Below are 17,528 nucleotides of genomic sequence, written 5' to 3'. Positions count from 1 at the left end.
TATACAGAGCCTGCAGAAACCCAGGCTTTGGTTTTTAGAATATAATTGTGCTTTTAAAAATTCTGCTGTGTTTCTTCGTCACCAGATGATGAAAAGAAAACATAGGCATTCCCCACACATTTAATTACACTTCTTTTTCCTCTTTATTCTCTAAGTAAATGGCTTGAAAATTAGAAGAACAAATGGCAAAGTGATGATGACCTTAATCCATAACAAAAATACCAGTTTATTAGCTGATTTCCAGTGTGCAAAAGACTTCATCTTGGAGCAAACACTCAAACCAAAGTTGAACCCAGTACTCAGAATTGAGCTAGTGTCTGTATCTATATCTGAATCTACCTATCTACATGAAAAAGAGGAGGCTGTTAGGCAAGAGAGGACAGGAACTGCCCTATGTATGAATTTGAATCTTTCCTGCCATATAAAAGCCTAATGTATCATTTAGATTTTAAAGAGTTACATGGCTCCTTTTGATATGCAAACTCATTTCTTTCATTTTACACTTAAGGATGTTTTCATCATGTTGAAGATGCAGCAGTCAACCCTATAGCAGCTGGGGCAGCCTCGCTGCAGGGTGGGTTGGCAGAGGCTGACCCGTGCAGGAGCATGGCTCATGGTCTGTATGGAGGAATTCTGGGATCCCAAGCCGATTGTTTTGTACCAAAATTGATGCCACGTAAATTCATGCTTGCAATAGATGAATGTATTTTGATAGTAGAGGGATTGTCTGCTTCTGCTTATGTTCAGGAACTGATGAAACCACAGCACTAATCCTAAAGAGATACTGGTGTTTTACCACCATGTATTTGAGTAGAATTATGTGAAATGGGAATCCATTCCTACTCAGCAGCCTTGAGAATTCAGCTGAGGGTGTGTGCTGCACTGAGTTCTACAGTTCATGACAAGCAAAGCCATATGGTTTCTTTTCATGTTTTTTTCAGGAATTAAAAAAAAAAAAAAACAACACCTTTTTAAAATCTGTGTGAAAGAGCAAAGACTTTTCAAAACTAGGAGAGGGATTTCTCTTCTAGCGTTTCTTTTTTGCCTGTCTTTCAGGTCCTTTTTCTCTCTTAACAAGCTGTCAGAGTTTTGGAAGATATTTTTGCTCTCTTCTGAGTTGTGGTGAAGCGCTCTCCCCAGTGATATGTGCCAGCTTCTGTGGTTCTTCTCTTTCTGCTAAACGCAGCTCCCATAGGGAAAGCAGTCCACACAGAACAGCAAATTAGGTCAGGGGTTCATGTGAAAATGACCATTTATAAAAGGTGTCAGAATTTGGATGATGTTCAGGATGGGTTATCAGTACTTGTTTGCCATTATGCTCCAGGGAAAATTTAACTCTGATATTATTGATCTAAATATTACAATTTGTGCAATTTCTTTGGGATTTTTTTGATTGTTCTAGGTGGTGGGGTTTGAATTTTTTTGTTCTAAAATTATATTTTGTTTTGTGTTGGAAGATCTCTGTTACATGGCCTGATGGACACACAAGTGAATATGAAGTTGAGTGGTTGAAAAAACGATGCTTTTCTGAAGAAGCCAGAGCAGAAATGCGAGGAGATTTATTTTTACCAGGTAGGAATTAAAAACACATGTGTCATGATTGTTTTGAATGCAAGGAATCTGGCACTAGCAGTCCCAGTGAGAGGAGGACCAGGTCCTTCAACAAGATCTGGAGCAGTGGCAGTGCCTCTTGGTGCTCAGGGCCAGGCTGTGCATGTACAACAGGAGCCTGTGGTTACTCTTCCCCTCTTCTAATCTCTGGATCTGAGAGGAGTTCAACTGGTTGGGCTGAGTTACCTTTTCTAAAAGCCTTTTCTTTCCAGAAAGCGTTAGCAGGGCTCTAAAATCAGCCTTGTGGACCAGCAGTGGTCTATGGGACAATGTGAGTGCGTGTGTGCTGTTTAAATTGTTTTAATTTGTATTTTCAGAGAGAATATTTAGAATTGCAAGGGAGTTATAACTGAAATAAAAAATTTTCTCTTTCCCTGGCCTTCTGTTAAAAAGTAACTGTGTGGCCTAGCAGTGTCTAGTGCTGAAGTTCAGGTTGTGTTTGCTCTGCATCCCATACTTACTGCTGTAGTTGTCTGGGTTTTGGTCATGAAGCATTTTGTACAACCAGCAGTGTAATATTTACCCATACAAATTGCTCACCCTTTTGAGTGAATAATTATAAACCCACTAGGTTTGTCATGATGCACATCATCATTTCTTTGGCAGCCGTTCAGACTGTGAGCATGAAATGTGTGAAAACTTGCAAGATTTCTGCTGGGGATCTTCACAGTGTTCTTGTGAGATCTGCTATTGCAGAAGGTTGTGAATCTGTGTGTTCAGAGTTAAGACGGTATCCATTTAAACAGGATATTACTTCAGAAAAATGAAACTAGAGGCAGGCTGATAGTGTGAAATTCGGATCCAAGTATCTTTCTTTAGAGCTCAGCAAAAGGCAAATCCGTGATTGATTTATGCTCCTTTTGTTGCGTGTTTTTTATTCTAGAGGAAAGTTTGATTGTTTGGTGGTTTGTCTTTTTTTTTATCCCGAAAGATGTGAAATGGGAAAATATGTGGCCCTAGTTACCTCCTGCATCTGAGCTTTGTTTGGCACTTTAGGGACAACTGAAGGGGCCAGTTACCTTTCTCAGTTTCTGCAGGTCAAATATTCCTTTGCTCCTAGCACCCATTCTCCTAAACAAAAGCCAGCTCTTAAGATTCTGTCTTAAAACTTAAGTGATGAGTAATATTTCCATTAATTTCAGTGGATCATATAACAGACCCTTCACAGTTCAGAATGGAACTTTCTTCCCCTAGTGATCTAAAAGTTCATGTCTACTTAGTTTTGGCAAGAAAAACTAGACTGTTTACTATTTTGGAGAGTTTGGCATGTTCCCAGAATGAACGTGGTAAAGATGCAAACATCGTTAAAGGAAAACAACTTAATTTCTCAGGTAGTAAGAATTTTTATTTGGAAAAATTAAGATGCTGTGGAAGCTAACAAGATGTTTTGTAGCCTTTGAGGGGATCAATGTAAATTGTATGTTGTTTTAATTAATGCCCAGGCAAATTAGTCTAAGAACTCTGGTTATGTTTATTAGCAAAAATATCAGTAACTGATATTTCAGTGTTTCAGATGTAATGCTACTTTTTTCACCCATTATGAAGTCTAACAGGCTGTGATTTGCCTTCATATGCACACATTTACACAGTGCTTACTCTCAGCATCTAGATACAGTGCTTGTTTTGGAGGCCAGTTCTGCCCTCTGCTACCGTTCTTTGTCCAGGTAAAATAAACACCAAAGATACGTTTCATTCTTGGAGCAATGCTTTTGCAAATTCTATTTTCCATGGTAGATCTGAAGAAATATGTTTATTTAAGTTGCACTAAATAAGGACCTGTGTTAACTTCTGACTTTGTTTCGTAGTGTCATTCTGATCTTCCTCATATCCTGAGAAGACCTGGCTCATGATGATGGGCAGCTTCTCCCAGCTTTTAGTTGCAAAAAAGGCTGCGGTTATAAAGCATGTGTGTTTTCTTGCTGGCTGTTTAAGACCTGTTTCTCATTGAATATCAGGGTAAGTTTAGAATTCGCTTCCTTCTGGTCAGTGGAGCTACACTGCAAATTACATGCCCTTAAGTAGCTAATCATATCCCAGCAGTATAGTATTACTGATGATGATAGGGAATGCCAGCCCTGCATGCTGGTTCAACAAATATAAGAGCAAGCTGACCAGACTGCTGTAGCTAGAGGTTAACTTTAACTGCTGACATTATCACAGCTGTGGAGCTGTGGCTTTTTTTTTTTTTTTTTTTTTTTTTTTTTTTAAGCGGTTGTTTGCTTTCCATGTTGCTTTTATGATGTTTTTTTTCATCATAATTTCTGATCCAAAAAGCTAGATGTCATGCATGTGTCAAACCAAAAAAGAAGAGTAGGTCAGATTTTCACTGCATGATGGAAGTGACTATGAATAGCTCTATGGCAATATGTCAAGATTCCCCTTTTAAAAACACTGGCAGATCCTATCTGTGTAGTATGCAAAGTCCACTATTGCTGTATAACAAGGCTCATTTCTGCCCAGCTTACAACATACTTGCAAAAGAGCCATCTTCTACTTCTCCAGCTCTGATGTCTCAAAGATACTCTTTTTTTCTTTCCAGTTTACACATGATCTACCTTGCAGATGTCACAGGAGTAATTTACCACCTTGTGCAGTCTCTCTGTAACTCGGAGTTTGTGTGTGGTAGAGGAAGCCTAGGGGAGACACTGAGTACACCATGTGCTTTCCAGTACACAGCCTCTCACTGCATTGCATTGCATTTTCTGAGCCTCATTTTCCAAGATGCTGACATCCCAACAATAGGATGTGGTGAGGAAAAAAAAATTAAGTAATATCACAATGATGTTTTCCTGTTGGGTAGAGGAGAAGATGACTCAGCAGAGGTAGTACCTGGTGCTATTTAATATTTTTAACCTTAGGTTAGGTTAAGATTTTAACCTAAAGTCAAAAGTTTCAGATGATGGTTGTCCTTTAAAATGTGCTAATATCATATTGGCTATATATCCAGCCCCACCAAAGTTGGGATTGGGATGTTAACAGCATCAGTGGTGCTTTGAGTTTCTCTGCTAGGTCTTGAGAGATAATTTTAAGAGGAAGTTAAAAATTGTTTTTTACTAAAAGAGTTTGGTCATATGCATTTATCCTGTAGTAATAATTGATAGGAGGTGCCCCCGGGAGTTAGGCTGCTATATACATAATTCACAATACAGCAAAAATACTCTTGGCCTTCAACAAACATTAAAACACACATTGTAGAGAAAATAAGTTTGGATGAAGTAAGTTAATCTATGATGTCTAGACTTTCCTTCCGACATGACTCTAGCATAGAAGGTTTTGACCAGCACTGTCCCAACCTGAATAGTAAATGCTGAATAATTTCAAGTGTTTGTTGATGCATGCACACCACCTGCAGGAACTGGGCAAAGGCCATCTTCTCATTTTGTGCAAATTCTAATGTAGATGGCTTTTTATCAGTAATCTGGTATGATCAGGAAATGAGATTCTTTTTTTCTCTTTATTTTTTCCCCCCAATTTATTGTTCTGAAATTGAAAGAGGCAGTGACTTACTAATACTTTCCAAAGTATTTAATTCTTTTCATTTTTAAAAGCACATAGATCTGGGATTTTATTACTCATAACATAAATGATCAGTAAAGACACAAAATAATTCTACAAGAACTTTGTTTTTATCCCTTACGAATTGTTCAGCTACATTTCTAAACATATTTTTAATTTGGCAACTGCAGCTGTGCTGTGCAAGTGAGACCCAAGGCTGTCCAGGCACTAATGGCTCATTTCTGTCTCTCTTACCCCTTCAGCTTTCAGAGCATATGTTCTTAGATTTCTACAATAGTACAATGGAAACTGTATTAACTGTGGTTACACAGTGGGAAAAAACGTGCTATGCTGACATGATAAAATAATGAAGAACATGAGTGGGATCCATTACCACCAGGAAATACTGGCAAAGAGTACAGTCCCTGTTCTGTGCAGCTTCTTGATAGATTTTTAGGCTGAAGGGGTTTTGTGGATAAAGATGGGAATAAAGTTCCTGTTGTTTGGTGTATGGTAGAATAACATGCCCTGTGGGGCACACAATTTTCTGAGACTTTCATGTAGACTTTTTTAAAAATATTGTTAAGTGGAAGAACATAAATATCATCACATCATAGGATCTTGTTTTATGATGTATGCTTTCCTGTCCCTTTTCCAAAGGATAATGGATGTGATAATTTGTCAACTTGTAAATATTGGACAACTTATAACATTTTCATCTGGGGCTGAGGAGAAGGAAATCTTTATAAATACTGCTTATTTTAATGTAGACCTGTTACTTGTCTCTCTCCTAGTACTGTTGTAGTTACCTGGCTGTGATGGTCTCTGGGACCAGTCTCAGGAAAATAAATTCTTCACTGCTCCTCATAGCAATATGAGTTGTTTAAATGTAGTTCATGTGTATGTCAAACATAAGTGTTAAAAAATAGACCTCAGATCAATTGCAGCTACTAGAAGAAGTAAAACTGACACGAGTATATTTGAATTAAGCTCTAAGATCTCTCTGAAAAAAACCCACAATTACTAATATGTAAAGCGTGAATGTGAAAGAGGTTGTAGGACATTTTGTGCTAAATGGGTGAGGAAGTTGCCATATAATCTACTCTCTGCAGTTTACTATATGCACCTGATATAAGTAATTATCTGATAGGCAACTGCAGAAAGGCAGTATGATTGTCAAGCAATTTGTTCTTTGCTAATAGTGAAAACATTTATTATGAATGCAGCCTTGAGCTGGTATGTAAATGCTGCAAGTTTCTCTCCATTTTGTATGGGTTTATTGATACAAATTAATCACTTTATTTTAGTCATGGCTCTAACATTTTTTTCTGCTTCTTTCTGTTCAAGGAGGATATGCCTTTCTAATATTTTGAAAGGTTTATACAGTGCAGTAAAGGCAGTAATTTAGCTTGTGCTGTAAGTATGCAACTTTGTTCCTTGATTCTTTTTCATCATTTCCTTTGACATATTTAGTATGAAACTAAGTAATCACATTCATATTCTTAGCATAAAGCATTTGACCCTGTTGCACATGAAATTTTCATGAATGTGATAAGGAAATGTGTCATATTTTAAAAATAGTCAGAGTAGCTGTAATGCTTTACCATCGAGACAGAATGATATATCAAGGAAGTCTTTGCAAAGGTCTGCGCTCTATGCAGTACCGTTCCTTATTTTTGTCCATGACTGTGATGGAAAGGAATAGCCACATGAAATTTGCAGATGACACCAATCAGGGGTCAACCAGAAATGTGTTGAAGGCCCAGGGTTGCAATTCTAAATGACCTTGACAAATAGGAGAAATGATAAAAACATAAAAAGTGCTTTAACGGGTCGAGTGACTATTTCATCTAGCCTGATACTCGGTCTCTAGCAGCAATGTAGTAAAAGCATGTGAGCCAAGCCACTCTCCGCAGTCCATTTCCGTCATATTTCTTCAGCATCCCCTGTCATTGTGTCAGGGTTCAAGGTTTCCTGCAGGATCTTGCAGCTCAGCAGCAGTTTGGATGCAAGGTAGGGAAATAACCACCCGGGTTGGCTGGGGTTAGTGCTGCTCACAGGCTGAATGTGAGCCTGTGCTGGCAGACTGGTTTGGGGTCAGGGCAAACATGACTTTCAGCTGAGTCCAGCAAGAAGTCTAACCTGCAGAAGAGATGAAGTAGTCCTTCTGCTCCATTTGATGGAGCAGCATGTATCAATTTTGGGCACCACACATGAAGAAAGACTACAAAGGACCCATTGGAAACCACTGTACATGATTAGTGGTCTAGAAACATGGAATAAATCAAGCCATGAGGTGTGGGGAGAGAGAGAAGGGACAGTTTGTTTCTATGTTCATGGTAGATACAGCACTATACAAACACGTGTACATATGTGAACATATTTTCTTAATGCAGTTCAGAATAGGTAAAAATCTGAGCTCAGACAAACAATATAAAGTTTCAGATTAAAAGGAACGTTTTCAGACATGAAATGAGGGCATGTTTTTAATAGCAATAACTTGACAACCTGCACTGGTTTTTTTTTTTTTTCCTCCCAGATACCAACTGCTGCTGTGTTCCATACATTTCCCAAGATTGGTAATACTTGGAGCAGTACACAATGTGTTTTCAGTTTTTGGCACATTTACCACTGTGTCATTACAAAGTACATTGGCAAATGTCAGGGGGGAAAGGTTATTCCTGCAATAGCTCAAAGACTAAGCTCTTGGCTGCAGCAAGATGCCACTGAAGGGCTGGGAACTTGGAGCCTTTCTTCTCTGAAACATGTGGGAGGATTTTTAAGCACCTTTAAAAAGAAAAACAAACCCAAACTACTAAGGATGATGGCTGCACTTGTCACTGGAAGTAGATTCATGTGAAAGAACTGCAACTTCGAGGACAGAGTTTATAGACTTGCTAGGCAGGATTTAACTACATTTAGCACTTTCTGTCTTTGGTTGATTTTTATATATATATATTTTTTTTTTTTAATACAAAGTAGCTAAACATGTAAAAAAAAAAAAAAAGCCTAAGCATCTGCTTTACTTGAACCATTTCTCAGTTATATTAGCTGCCTGGAGAGTATCAGTGAACAGTTCAGTTTCCTTGATATTTTGCAATTTTCACATCATAGCAGTACTGCAAAGGTTAAACATCTCTTCAGTCAGTAGCCAGCATTGACTCCTTGAATAAACTGCAGAGTCTCAGAAAGGATAAATTTCTAGTACCTTAGCAGAAATCACACGACTGTTAGTTTTTACACAGAGAAAAGAATGCTCTTGCAGGTTACATTCAGAAATATTATGAATTTCGCTTTGTCTCCCTTGATTCCATAGAGTTGGAGATGTGAGGCCAGATGATGGCCTCCAATGGCTGAGAGAAAGACTAATTGGGTGGTTGTTCCTTGGATGTTCTTCACAGGTCACCTGTAAGGGTTGGCAGATTTGTTGTACTGAAATGGAGGACAGTCCCGGACAGGTACGCTGAGCCTGCGCTGGTTTGCAGTGCTGTGGCAAAGCAGGTGTTTGCAACAAAAGCCAAAACCACCCCAAAACCCAGCACCACAGCCTATGTCCATGGGCTGCAGAAGGAGCATCCTGTATTAGGGGGAATTTCTATCAAGCACTGTAGGAATCGGAAATTTGAACAAGAGGACTCTACAGTCCATGTGCTCAGGGAAGCCTGGGGCTCCTGGAGCTGCACTTAAATTCCAGGTGCATATATTTATTTCCCAAAGTGTGGAAAAATCTGTTGATATATCCCTTGAAATACTATTCCTTGTTTTATATAAGGAAGATTAGGAAAATATTTATTAGCAAGACAGACTAGGAAGGAAAAGTTGAAACTTAAAATGTTCCATTAGCTTTCATGTGGTTATTTACCTGTGCCAATACTGAAGCTTAAATTTGTCTTTCAAAGGGTATTCCTGGCAGTTCATTCAGCATACCTAAAATTTTTTTAATTTCATAACTTTTAATAGAGAAAAAGGAAAACATTCATATTTTATTTTTTCCCCATCTTTCAAGTGTGTGAAGGTTGTATATTGAGTTAAACACAATGGAACAGTGAGTAGTAGCAGGCCATGGAGCGGCCTCAAAAAAGAATTTAATGAGGTGAGATTGTATCTGTCCTCAAGGATTGTGCTTTTTTCATTTTGTGAACATGTTGTGAAATTCAACAGCTTGTCAGTCATACTCCAGCTTCTTTGAAACAGGGTAGAGTATAAAAGGTGGTCTATGTGGATAGCTTATATTTGGGTATGTGACTTGTGTTTCTTGGACAATCTCTAACTAGCCTTAGCCAAAGGGGAAAGAAATAATAGTGGTTGGAAATTTGCAGACTTTGCAACTGCTGAAAAATGTTGTAACTATGTAGTGCCTGGGTTGGCTTTTTTATGAGTACGTTGCATTTTATATGTGCTACCTGTATCTAGAGAGAGGGGAAAAAAACCCCCAAACCTGAGTCTTTAAATCTCTTTGAAGTGCAGCATGTCCCTCAGTCACCAGGTGAAATCCCCCAGAGCTCCCATCTGAAAGCTGCTTGGAATATGTAACAGTTTTTATTGTTCCTGTCTGTTGCAGGGATGTTGGAATAAAGACAGGTGTTTTATAAATGATGCCGTCTGCATTTTTCAGGTGTTTATGCTCTCATTTCTAGTGTGTAATCTCTGTGATAGGTGATTGGACAAGGTAACTGAATATTAGCTAAAATACCAAGTAAGCTAGATGTGATTTAAACAAAACAATTATTCTATGAAATAGATATGATCTTTGCAGGCTCTATTGTGCAATCTTGTAAGAATAAGCAGCTTCAGACTAAATGCATAAAAACAAGAGAAACCAAGTATGTCTTTGGTGTAAGAATAAGAGCTCTGATTGAACATTTAAGAGAGTTCTTGACTTAAAACAGTAATGATCTGAGTTTTGCAAAAAACTAGAATAATTGCAAAATATATGGGGAAAAAAAAAAAAATAGCGGCTTTGTCCTGTTTACTGTCCATTGCACTGTACCATTATTGTGCACTGCCTTTGGTTTGAATGTGTCTCTGCGTGTTTATTTGTGCATACAAACTGGTAAACTGGCAAATTTATGAGATAGATGTTACAAGTGGAAATTAGTGAGAAGAGAGCAAGGAGGCAGGCAGTATTGTATCCAGGGAGAATAAATCTGAAATAGGTCTTTCATACAGGAGAGAAAGGAATTCCCCACACTGATTTCTGTGCATTACAGTAACTTTGAGGGGCAGATGTATCTTTCAAAACAGTCTTTTGTCTCTGCCCCCAGTGCTGCTTTGCAGGTCAAGTGAGCAGATCACACCTCATTTCTTCATTATGCAAGTTAACATGTACCATCGGTAATACCTGACAAAAAGTCTGAAGTATGTGAGACCCAAAGTTGCTACCAAAGAGCCCAGAAAATTCCAATCACCAGGGCTATTTTGCTTCTGAAATCAGCCGAGCCATGGCAGTTGGCAGCTCTCAGATGGGTGGACACACACTGCAGCTTCAGGACCGCAGCCAGCCCAGCTGTAATCAGTGGAGGAGACAGAGTGCTGTCATGGCGGGGGGGTTATAAAGGCTTGCATGCTCTCTGTTCAAGGATAAAATGATTTTTTTTCTCTGCGCAGTAGAATTGAATACGCTGTGTGAATGGTTCGTGGGAGGTGGGAGAGGGCAGAGGTCCATCGAGCGCCTGGCGCAGGGGCATGGCAGTGCAGGGACCGGGAGCTCGGTGGCTCTCTGGGCCTGGGCCATCCCGCCCCACAGCACCTTCGGCTCTGGACATCCCTCAGGAAATAAATTACACTGCTCCCCGGGCAGAGTGTTTTCGCCCAAGAGATTATGTGAGAGGGGTCACTGATCGTGTCTCAGTGCAAGGCACCTGCTGGCAGTTTCTGGCCATTTATACAAAAGGGTGAAAAAAGTGTCTGTGGTCTAATTAGTGAGAAGAGCCTCAGTGTTCTCTGGAGCTCTCTCACTTTGCTTTCAGCTCCCAGTGCCAGGCTACTATCACTAAACTATTAACTCCTGTTACCAGGTGGGTACCCCAGCTCCCCTTACTTGGCTCCAGTTTCCACTGCAGGCAGCAGCAGATTTTATTCAGTCTCCAGATCCACCTTCTTTCTTCCACCCAGTCCCTGCTTCAGTTTTCCTGAGCTTTCCCCCAGGTAATGCATCTCTTTCTCTTCCCTGGCAGCTTCTCCCACCCTTCAGTTCATATCTTTTCTCCTCTGGAGCCCAGGATAGACACTCTGACAGAGAGCATGGGAATGGCTCAGCTCATCTTTCCTTCTCGTCTCTCTGCCAGCTCACTGCATCTGCGGGCGACCTCCTGCTGCAGCACAGCGCGGGGGACACCTTCAGCTGTGAAGCTGTAGGAAGGTCTGTTACCAAGGCTCCTCAAGGACTTGTACCTCAACAAGCTTGAGGAGTGGGGAGGGATTCACCAAAACGTATTTCTGACATCGCCTCAGTCACCGAAGTGAGAGGAATTAGAGCCTTTGCTGGAATTTCTTCAAACGTGAGCAAAAAGTGTACTCCCATGCTCAGTTTTGTTCCAAGATACAGCCAATCCTTTTGACTGACTGTTCTGCTCATAAATTTAATATAAGGGAACCTTCAGCATAAAACAAAGCCCAAAAGATTGCATTTTGCTGAAGTAATGAGCATTAAAAACAGAGTTTTACAATAGAAAAAAATATTTCTGAAGAAATCTTAGTACCACTTACTATTAGCAATTCTTTCAATATTATAGCTACTAGTATATGTGGTGTGTGTATGTGCTATCATAAATATACATGGATAAGCAGTAGTGCAAATGCAAGGGAGAAAACAATTACTGATGATGCTTTCTAGCAAGGCAGCTTAATAAAAGTTATGTTTTGACCTAAGATTCATTTATACTAGAAAACCTGTAGTCATTTTGGTTTTAATGTACTAACAATGCTTACAAATGCAATTTGTAGCAAAAAAATCACTACCAAGTCCCTGTAGCATCTTTGTTTCAGGTGCATGGATAACCTTTTCATTTCGCTTTAAACCCTGTGCTATTTTAAACTCCCTGTTCTATTTTAAGATCTCTATAAATAAAGAAAAGACCAGTATGGGTCCAGTGGTTCAGGGACACTGTGTGGTGTTTTAGGATGTTTTTTGCTGGACTTCTTTCAGCTGCAGAAGACAATCAGTATTAGTTGTAAGGTACCATGGATTCCAGTGTCCTCTGCCAGCAGCACAGACAAATTAAATTCAAGTTAACTGCGTTAACAACTGGCAGACTCCAGAAAGTGCCCTGGTGAGAAGCTGTGCTTTGGCCTCCATGATTAATTTCCTGCCGTTTCGCTTTCTGTCTACATTACTGATCCCTTGAGTTCTTGGCTGAATGCGCTGGAGCCATTAAAACTTGCGTGATATCTGTTTCAGTGTTGTCTAGCAAAATTAGTCGTGGCAGGATTAGTCTGGGGAAAAAAAAAATAGTGTGTGGGGAAATCTTGATTACTTTAACAAAGTGATCTTGGCCTATGAATATTGAGGCCAAAATAAAAAATCATGGGGTTTAGTTGTTGTTACGTGGTTTTGCCTGCACTAATGAACATCTACAGCAATGACTTCTATTGAATTAAATGATTTTGTAAATGTCTCTGAAAATCTTAAAATATATCTGTCTAGAGTAGTTCTAAACAGATGGTTAACAAAGAGATTCTTCCTTCAGCATCCTGATCTGGCCTGGCTTCTCCACATGGATAACTCTATTAGTAGGTTTTTTTCTAAATGGCTTGTATGCTACTGGTATGATATGAGTATGATTTGAGTTTGTGCAAAATTATGTGTTGAATAATGGAAAGTATGAATATTGAGCTGATGCTCAGTTATACATCAGTCTGGGGAAGTCAGGGGCATGTCCTGTCACTTGAGGAAGAATAATCATATTTTTTATCTCTTCAAACTTCAGAGTATTCCGAAATCAACGGGTGAGAGAAGTTCTGAGGGAATGAATGTTAGAGATTAGAATTACACAATTTTTGAAGCACACAGATGGTGCTATATTTGGCCTTGCTTCCTGTGAGTCTGCTAATTTTACATGGAAATTGCTTTCCTCATCTGTGTTTTGCAATGGTCCTGCTATATCCCTCACCCAAGCTCTGGAGCATACTCAATGTGAAATGAGTATTTAGACAATTTCGCTGCCAAACTGAAAAAAAAATGTCTGTGGAGCTTCTGCAAGGTGATATTTTTCCAAAGCTGCATAGGCCAAATTTGATGAGCTTCACAGGAATGGCAAATCTACGCTCCTAACACATGAACAACTTATTTGCCAAACTTGACACGTGAATGAATGAAAGCACAAAAACTTCTCTGCTAAGCCAATGTAGAAATTTTGACTAGGCTACAGGTACTAATTTTTCACTGGTCTAGGCTTTTGGTTCATTTTCATCATTGTTGAAGCTCTTCCAAAATTCTTTTTGGCAGATACTGCAGTGGAAAACCTCAGCTCCAATGGTTAAAGTTTGCCAAAGTTACAAACAAGTAAAACATTTCTAGAGAGGGAGCCGAGGCAGCTCCAGTGCTAGAGAGCTCCTCCAGCTGTGCTTGGGGATGAAAAATGCTTCATGGACATGGACAAGGGAAACTGAAACTACTGGCCTCAGGTTATTGAGCAAGTGTCTCCACCGAGCTTTGCCAGAAGTTCTAATTGTACAACATTTTCCTCCAACATACTCCATATGTTTGAGGCACAGTTTTGAGCTGTGGGGGTAAGACGCCAGATCTTCTCATGGAGAGATGGCAGTGGAAAAAATCCATAGTCGGCTACCTTGGGAGTCCTGGATATCTCCAATCACAGTCTCAGAGATAACCTTTTGGCACTTGGCCATGCAGAGAGCCAGAACCTTCATTCTTCTCTGTAGATGTCTGTCTTTGGCCATTGAAATAAAATGGCCTTGGTTTCAGATGGGACAACCTTTTGGTAAGAGTTAAAAATCAGTTTCAGCAATGAAGAAGTTCCACATAATTCATGAGCTCTCCTTGAAAATTATTTTAAACCTCGCTCTTCAATTCTTCCTAATAGTACCTAGAGAATCTTTTCTTTTTATTGACACTGGTATGCTTTTCACCAACATGGATGTTTTTTCATGGGATGATGCTGATAATGTTCAACAATGTAGTTGTGGGAGCTGCAGGTGAAAAGCTGAAAGTCAAACACAGTATGTATGTCACAAATCCTACACTTACAGCTGAAAGGCTGATAGTTTTGAATGGTTGGGTGAAAGCCACATGAAGAAAATAAACCATATTTACTTGCATTAAAAAGAGTGGAGATACTAAATAATAAAAAGGTTCAGTGTAAATAATAATAGAATTCCTAGGGAGAAGTCATCAGAAACAACCTACAGCAGGCAGTGCTGTCATCGCTTCATCGTTCTACTGAAACTATCTAAAGTTGTACAGACCATTCCGGGGCGGGGGGTTGGAAAGCCAGGTCTGGGGAAAACACGCTTGGGCACAAGCAAGGCGGGACAGCACCCCACTGGAATGGGTTAGGACAGGGTTAAATAATTAGACAATTAGTTGACAGCAAATGACCACAGTGTGGTCATCAGTGACAGAGTTTAACCCCATGGGCTAATTGGTTGCCCACAACTGATACCAGGGTGGTCCCAAGTTCATGAGTTTGAACTCAAGTAACTCCATGGGCTATTGCTTGACCTCAGGTGACCCCAGAGGACCTGAAATTTATGCGTTTGACCTCAAGTCACCCCATGGGCTAATTGGTTGACCTCAAGTAACCCCAAAGGCTAGTTGGTGAACTAGTTTGACCAAAAGTACCCCCACAGGCTAATGAGTTGAACTCAAGTAACCCCTTGACCCTAGGTGACCCCCAGATGAGCCAAAATTTGTTTGATCTCAGGTAACCCCCACAGGCTAATTGGTTGACCTTAAGTAAACCCAAAGTCTAGTTGGTGGAGGAGTTTGACCTCAAGTAACCCCAAAGTCTAGTTGGTGGAGTTTGACCTCAAGTAACCAGACAGGCTAATTAGTTGACCTCAAGTGACACCAGGGTGATCCAAATTTATGAGTTTGACCTCAAGTAACCCCACAGGCTCATTTGTTGACCTCAAGTAACCCCAAAGTCTAGTTGATGAATATGTTTGACCTCAAGTAACCTCACAGGCTAATTGGTTGACCTCAAGTAACCCCAAAGTCTAGTTGGTGGAGTTTGACTTCAAGTAATCCCTTGACCTCAGGTGACCCCAAGATGATCAGAAATTTATGAGTTTGACCTCAAGTAACCCCGAAGTCTAATTGGTCATGGCATTTGACCTCAAGTAACCCCAAAATCTAGTTGGTGGAGTAGTTTGACCTCAGGTAACCCCACGGGCTGATCGGTTGACCTCAGTTGGCCGCAGCGTGCTCTCACAGTCTGGACCTGACCTTCTTTTCCTCTACTGACTTCTCTTTTATGTACCCCCATTCAGGAACCCGCTCGGGGCTCTGGTGTCCTCAATAGCCTCAGTGTCCCGTCTCGGGTGGGGCCGCAGTGTAGCTCCCCCTCACCCCAACATGCCACATGGGTTTGCTTTCCCAGCTCCACCCTTGGTTGTTCCTCAGGTGCCCACCGGGCACCCCCGCTGCGAGGCCCTGGCCATGCCCACCCCCAGCAGCCCGTCCCAGTGGCACCAGTGCCTCCTGGCCTGTCTCCACAGCAGCTCTGCTCTCCTGCCCACCCTGTAGCACCTCGTGCACTCAGTTTTATTGGGGGAATAGGATGATGCTGCTGAATTTGGAGCAGAAAGATAAAAAATCTCCAGCTCCACCTTTTCTGTCTGGTACAACAAAGTCTCTCTGTGTGTCTGTCCATACATACTTTTATTTTTACATATGGCCATTAGGGATTCAGTGATATGTTGAAAAGACATCAGTGCTATTTGAAACTTCTAAACAAGCTCTGCTGGAGTGACATTCATTAACACTGTACATCGTTAAGGATTAGTCCTTAATCACAGTCGACACACAGGTAAACAATTAGTGCTTAACAAGCTTGTCCTAAATTAGCCATGAGTATAAAAGAGCAGGGAGGTGGGGCAGTTGATGTTAGCAGTTGTGCCTTGGGGTTGATTTTGGGGTTTGCACAGGTTTTAAGGTAAGAGGGGAAGTACCTGTTGGTGAAGAAAGCCAGACTTGAAGTAGTATACTTTCATTTTTCCCTTGTTTTTTCTCATTGTTTATCAGTGGTTTATTCTTCTATTTCTTCCTGTAAAAGGATAGGGGACAGTACATCTCCTCCTGACAGAGTTGTTTAATTTTTGCAACCAGGACTTCCTTTGTTTTTTTTTTTTTTTTTTTGTTTTTTTTTTTTTTTTCTGAGCATATTTCCTGTTATCCTATGGGGTTATTTTGGCTTCACCAATTATCTTCTCTACCTTCTGTACATGTGGATTTGTTCTGTCTTTCACACTGCTTATACTTGTTTCCTACACTTCACATGTGCTGTTGTCTTCCCCTTTGTGCTTACTTATTCTGTATGTTTTTTAGATATTTTGGAAAATGCCAATTCCTGTTTTTTTCAATTAGAAGTAATACCATGCTGTAAAATGCTTATGCAGTCCCTGGTTGCATAATATTAATGTGGCTATATCTGTGTTTAAATCACACCCCATATCTTGCTTAACGTGCTTCTACTTTTTGTGTACAACAGGCCACCAGTTTGGCTACCTCGCTCTGTGGTGCATGACCATTCAATCACGGCAGTGAATGTCCTTGTTGGAGTTCTGTTGAAGGACTATGTGCTTACCTGGGGGACAATGTTCAAGAAAAAAAATAATCTTGGGGAGTTTGCCACTGTAGATATGTATGTCCTCAGATATGAGTAACAGGAAAGACTTTCCCCCAGCAGGTTCCCAAAACTTGCTTCTGTTATGCAGGCTCTCAGACGGGAATAATTGGACAGGCTTTCCCTCATTAGCTGCCTTCTGCTGCTGTGGACCATAAGAAGTGGAGAGCAGGTATTGTACTTCTGAGCCCTCTTTGAAAGGAGAACTCCATCAGTCTTGGGGACCTGGAGGGCTGCTTTCCTGAAGGCCAGAGCCCAGACTTGTCTGCAAGTATCACAAGAGCTGGTGAGGCCTGGGCTGGGGGAAGAGGTTGCCAGCTCTTCGCTCCTGGCTGCACTTCTAAGGAGAGTCTTGAGACTTGGCTCACCTTTGGGTGAGTGTGGGTGTGTTTCCTCACCATTTGCCATGAGCTGTACAAAGTCCTGAAAATGAAGAATACTGAGAAATGAGTACTAAATCCTTCCCGTCTGTGTGACTGCATCTCACCTGGAGAAAGGTGAATCTTGCCTGAAAGTGGGAGGAATGAAGTGGAAGGCATGGGAGTTCTGTCCTGGGACAGAAAGGAGGAGCTATTTTTAGGTACATGTGAAGGGACTGCCTAGCTCTGTAAACAT

At 40.6% G+C, this 17,528-nt stretch overlaps 1 protein-coding gene across 3 annotated transcripts in view; it reads left to right on the top strand.

Moving 5' to 3' along the window:
- The window catches only part of BBOX1 (gamma-butyrobetaine hydroxylase 1), a 56,586-nt gene that overhangs the window by 20,246 nt on the left and 18,812 nt on the right, over nt 1–17,528 (top strand). For all 3 annotated transcript variants that reach the window (XM_033006973.1, XM_042785469.1, XM_033006974.2), the window contains exon 3: nt 1,458–1,572. In XM_033006973.1, the coding sequence (XP_032862864.1) occupies nt 1,458–1,572 (115 nt within the window). The remainder of the gene's footprint in view (nt 1–1,457; nt 1,573–17,528) is intronic.

The sequence above is a fragment of the Tyto alba genome, unplaced genomic scaffold, assembly GCF_018691265.1.
Source record: "Tyto alba isolate M040663 unplaced genomic scaffold, T.alba_DEE_v4.0 Super-Scaffold_8, whole genome shotgun sequence".
NCBI classification, from domain to species: Eukaryota; Metazoa; Chordata; class Aves; order Strigiformes; family Tytonidae; genus Tyto; species Tyto alba.
The sequence above is the reverse complement of the archived record's forward strand: the minus strand, read 5'-3'. Positions and strand labels throughout refer to the sequence as shown.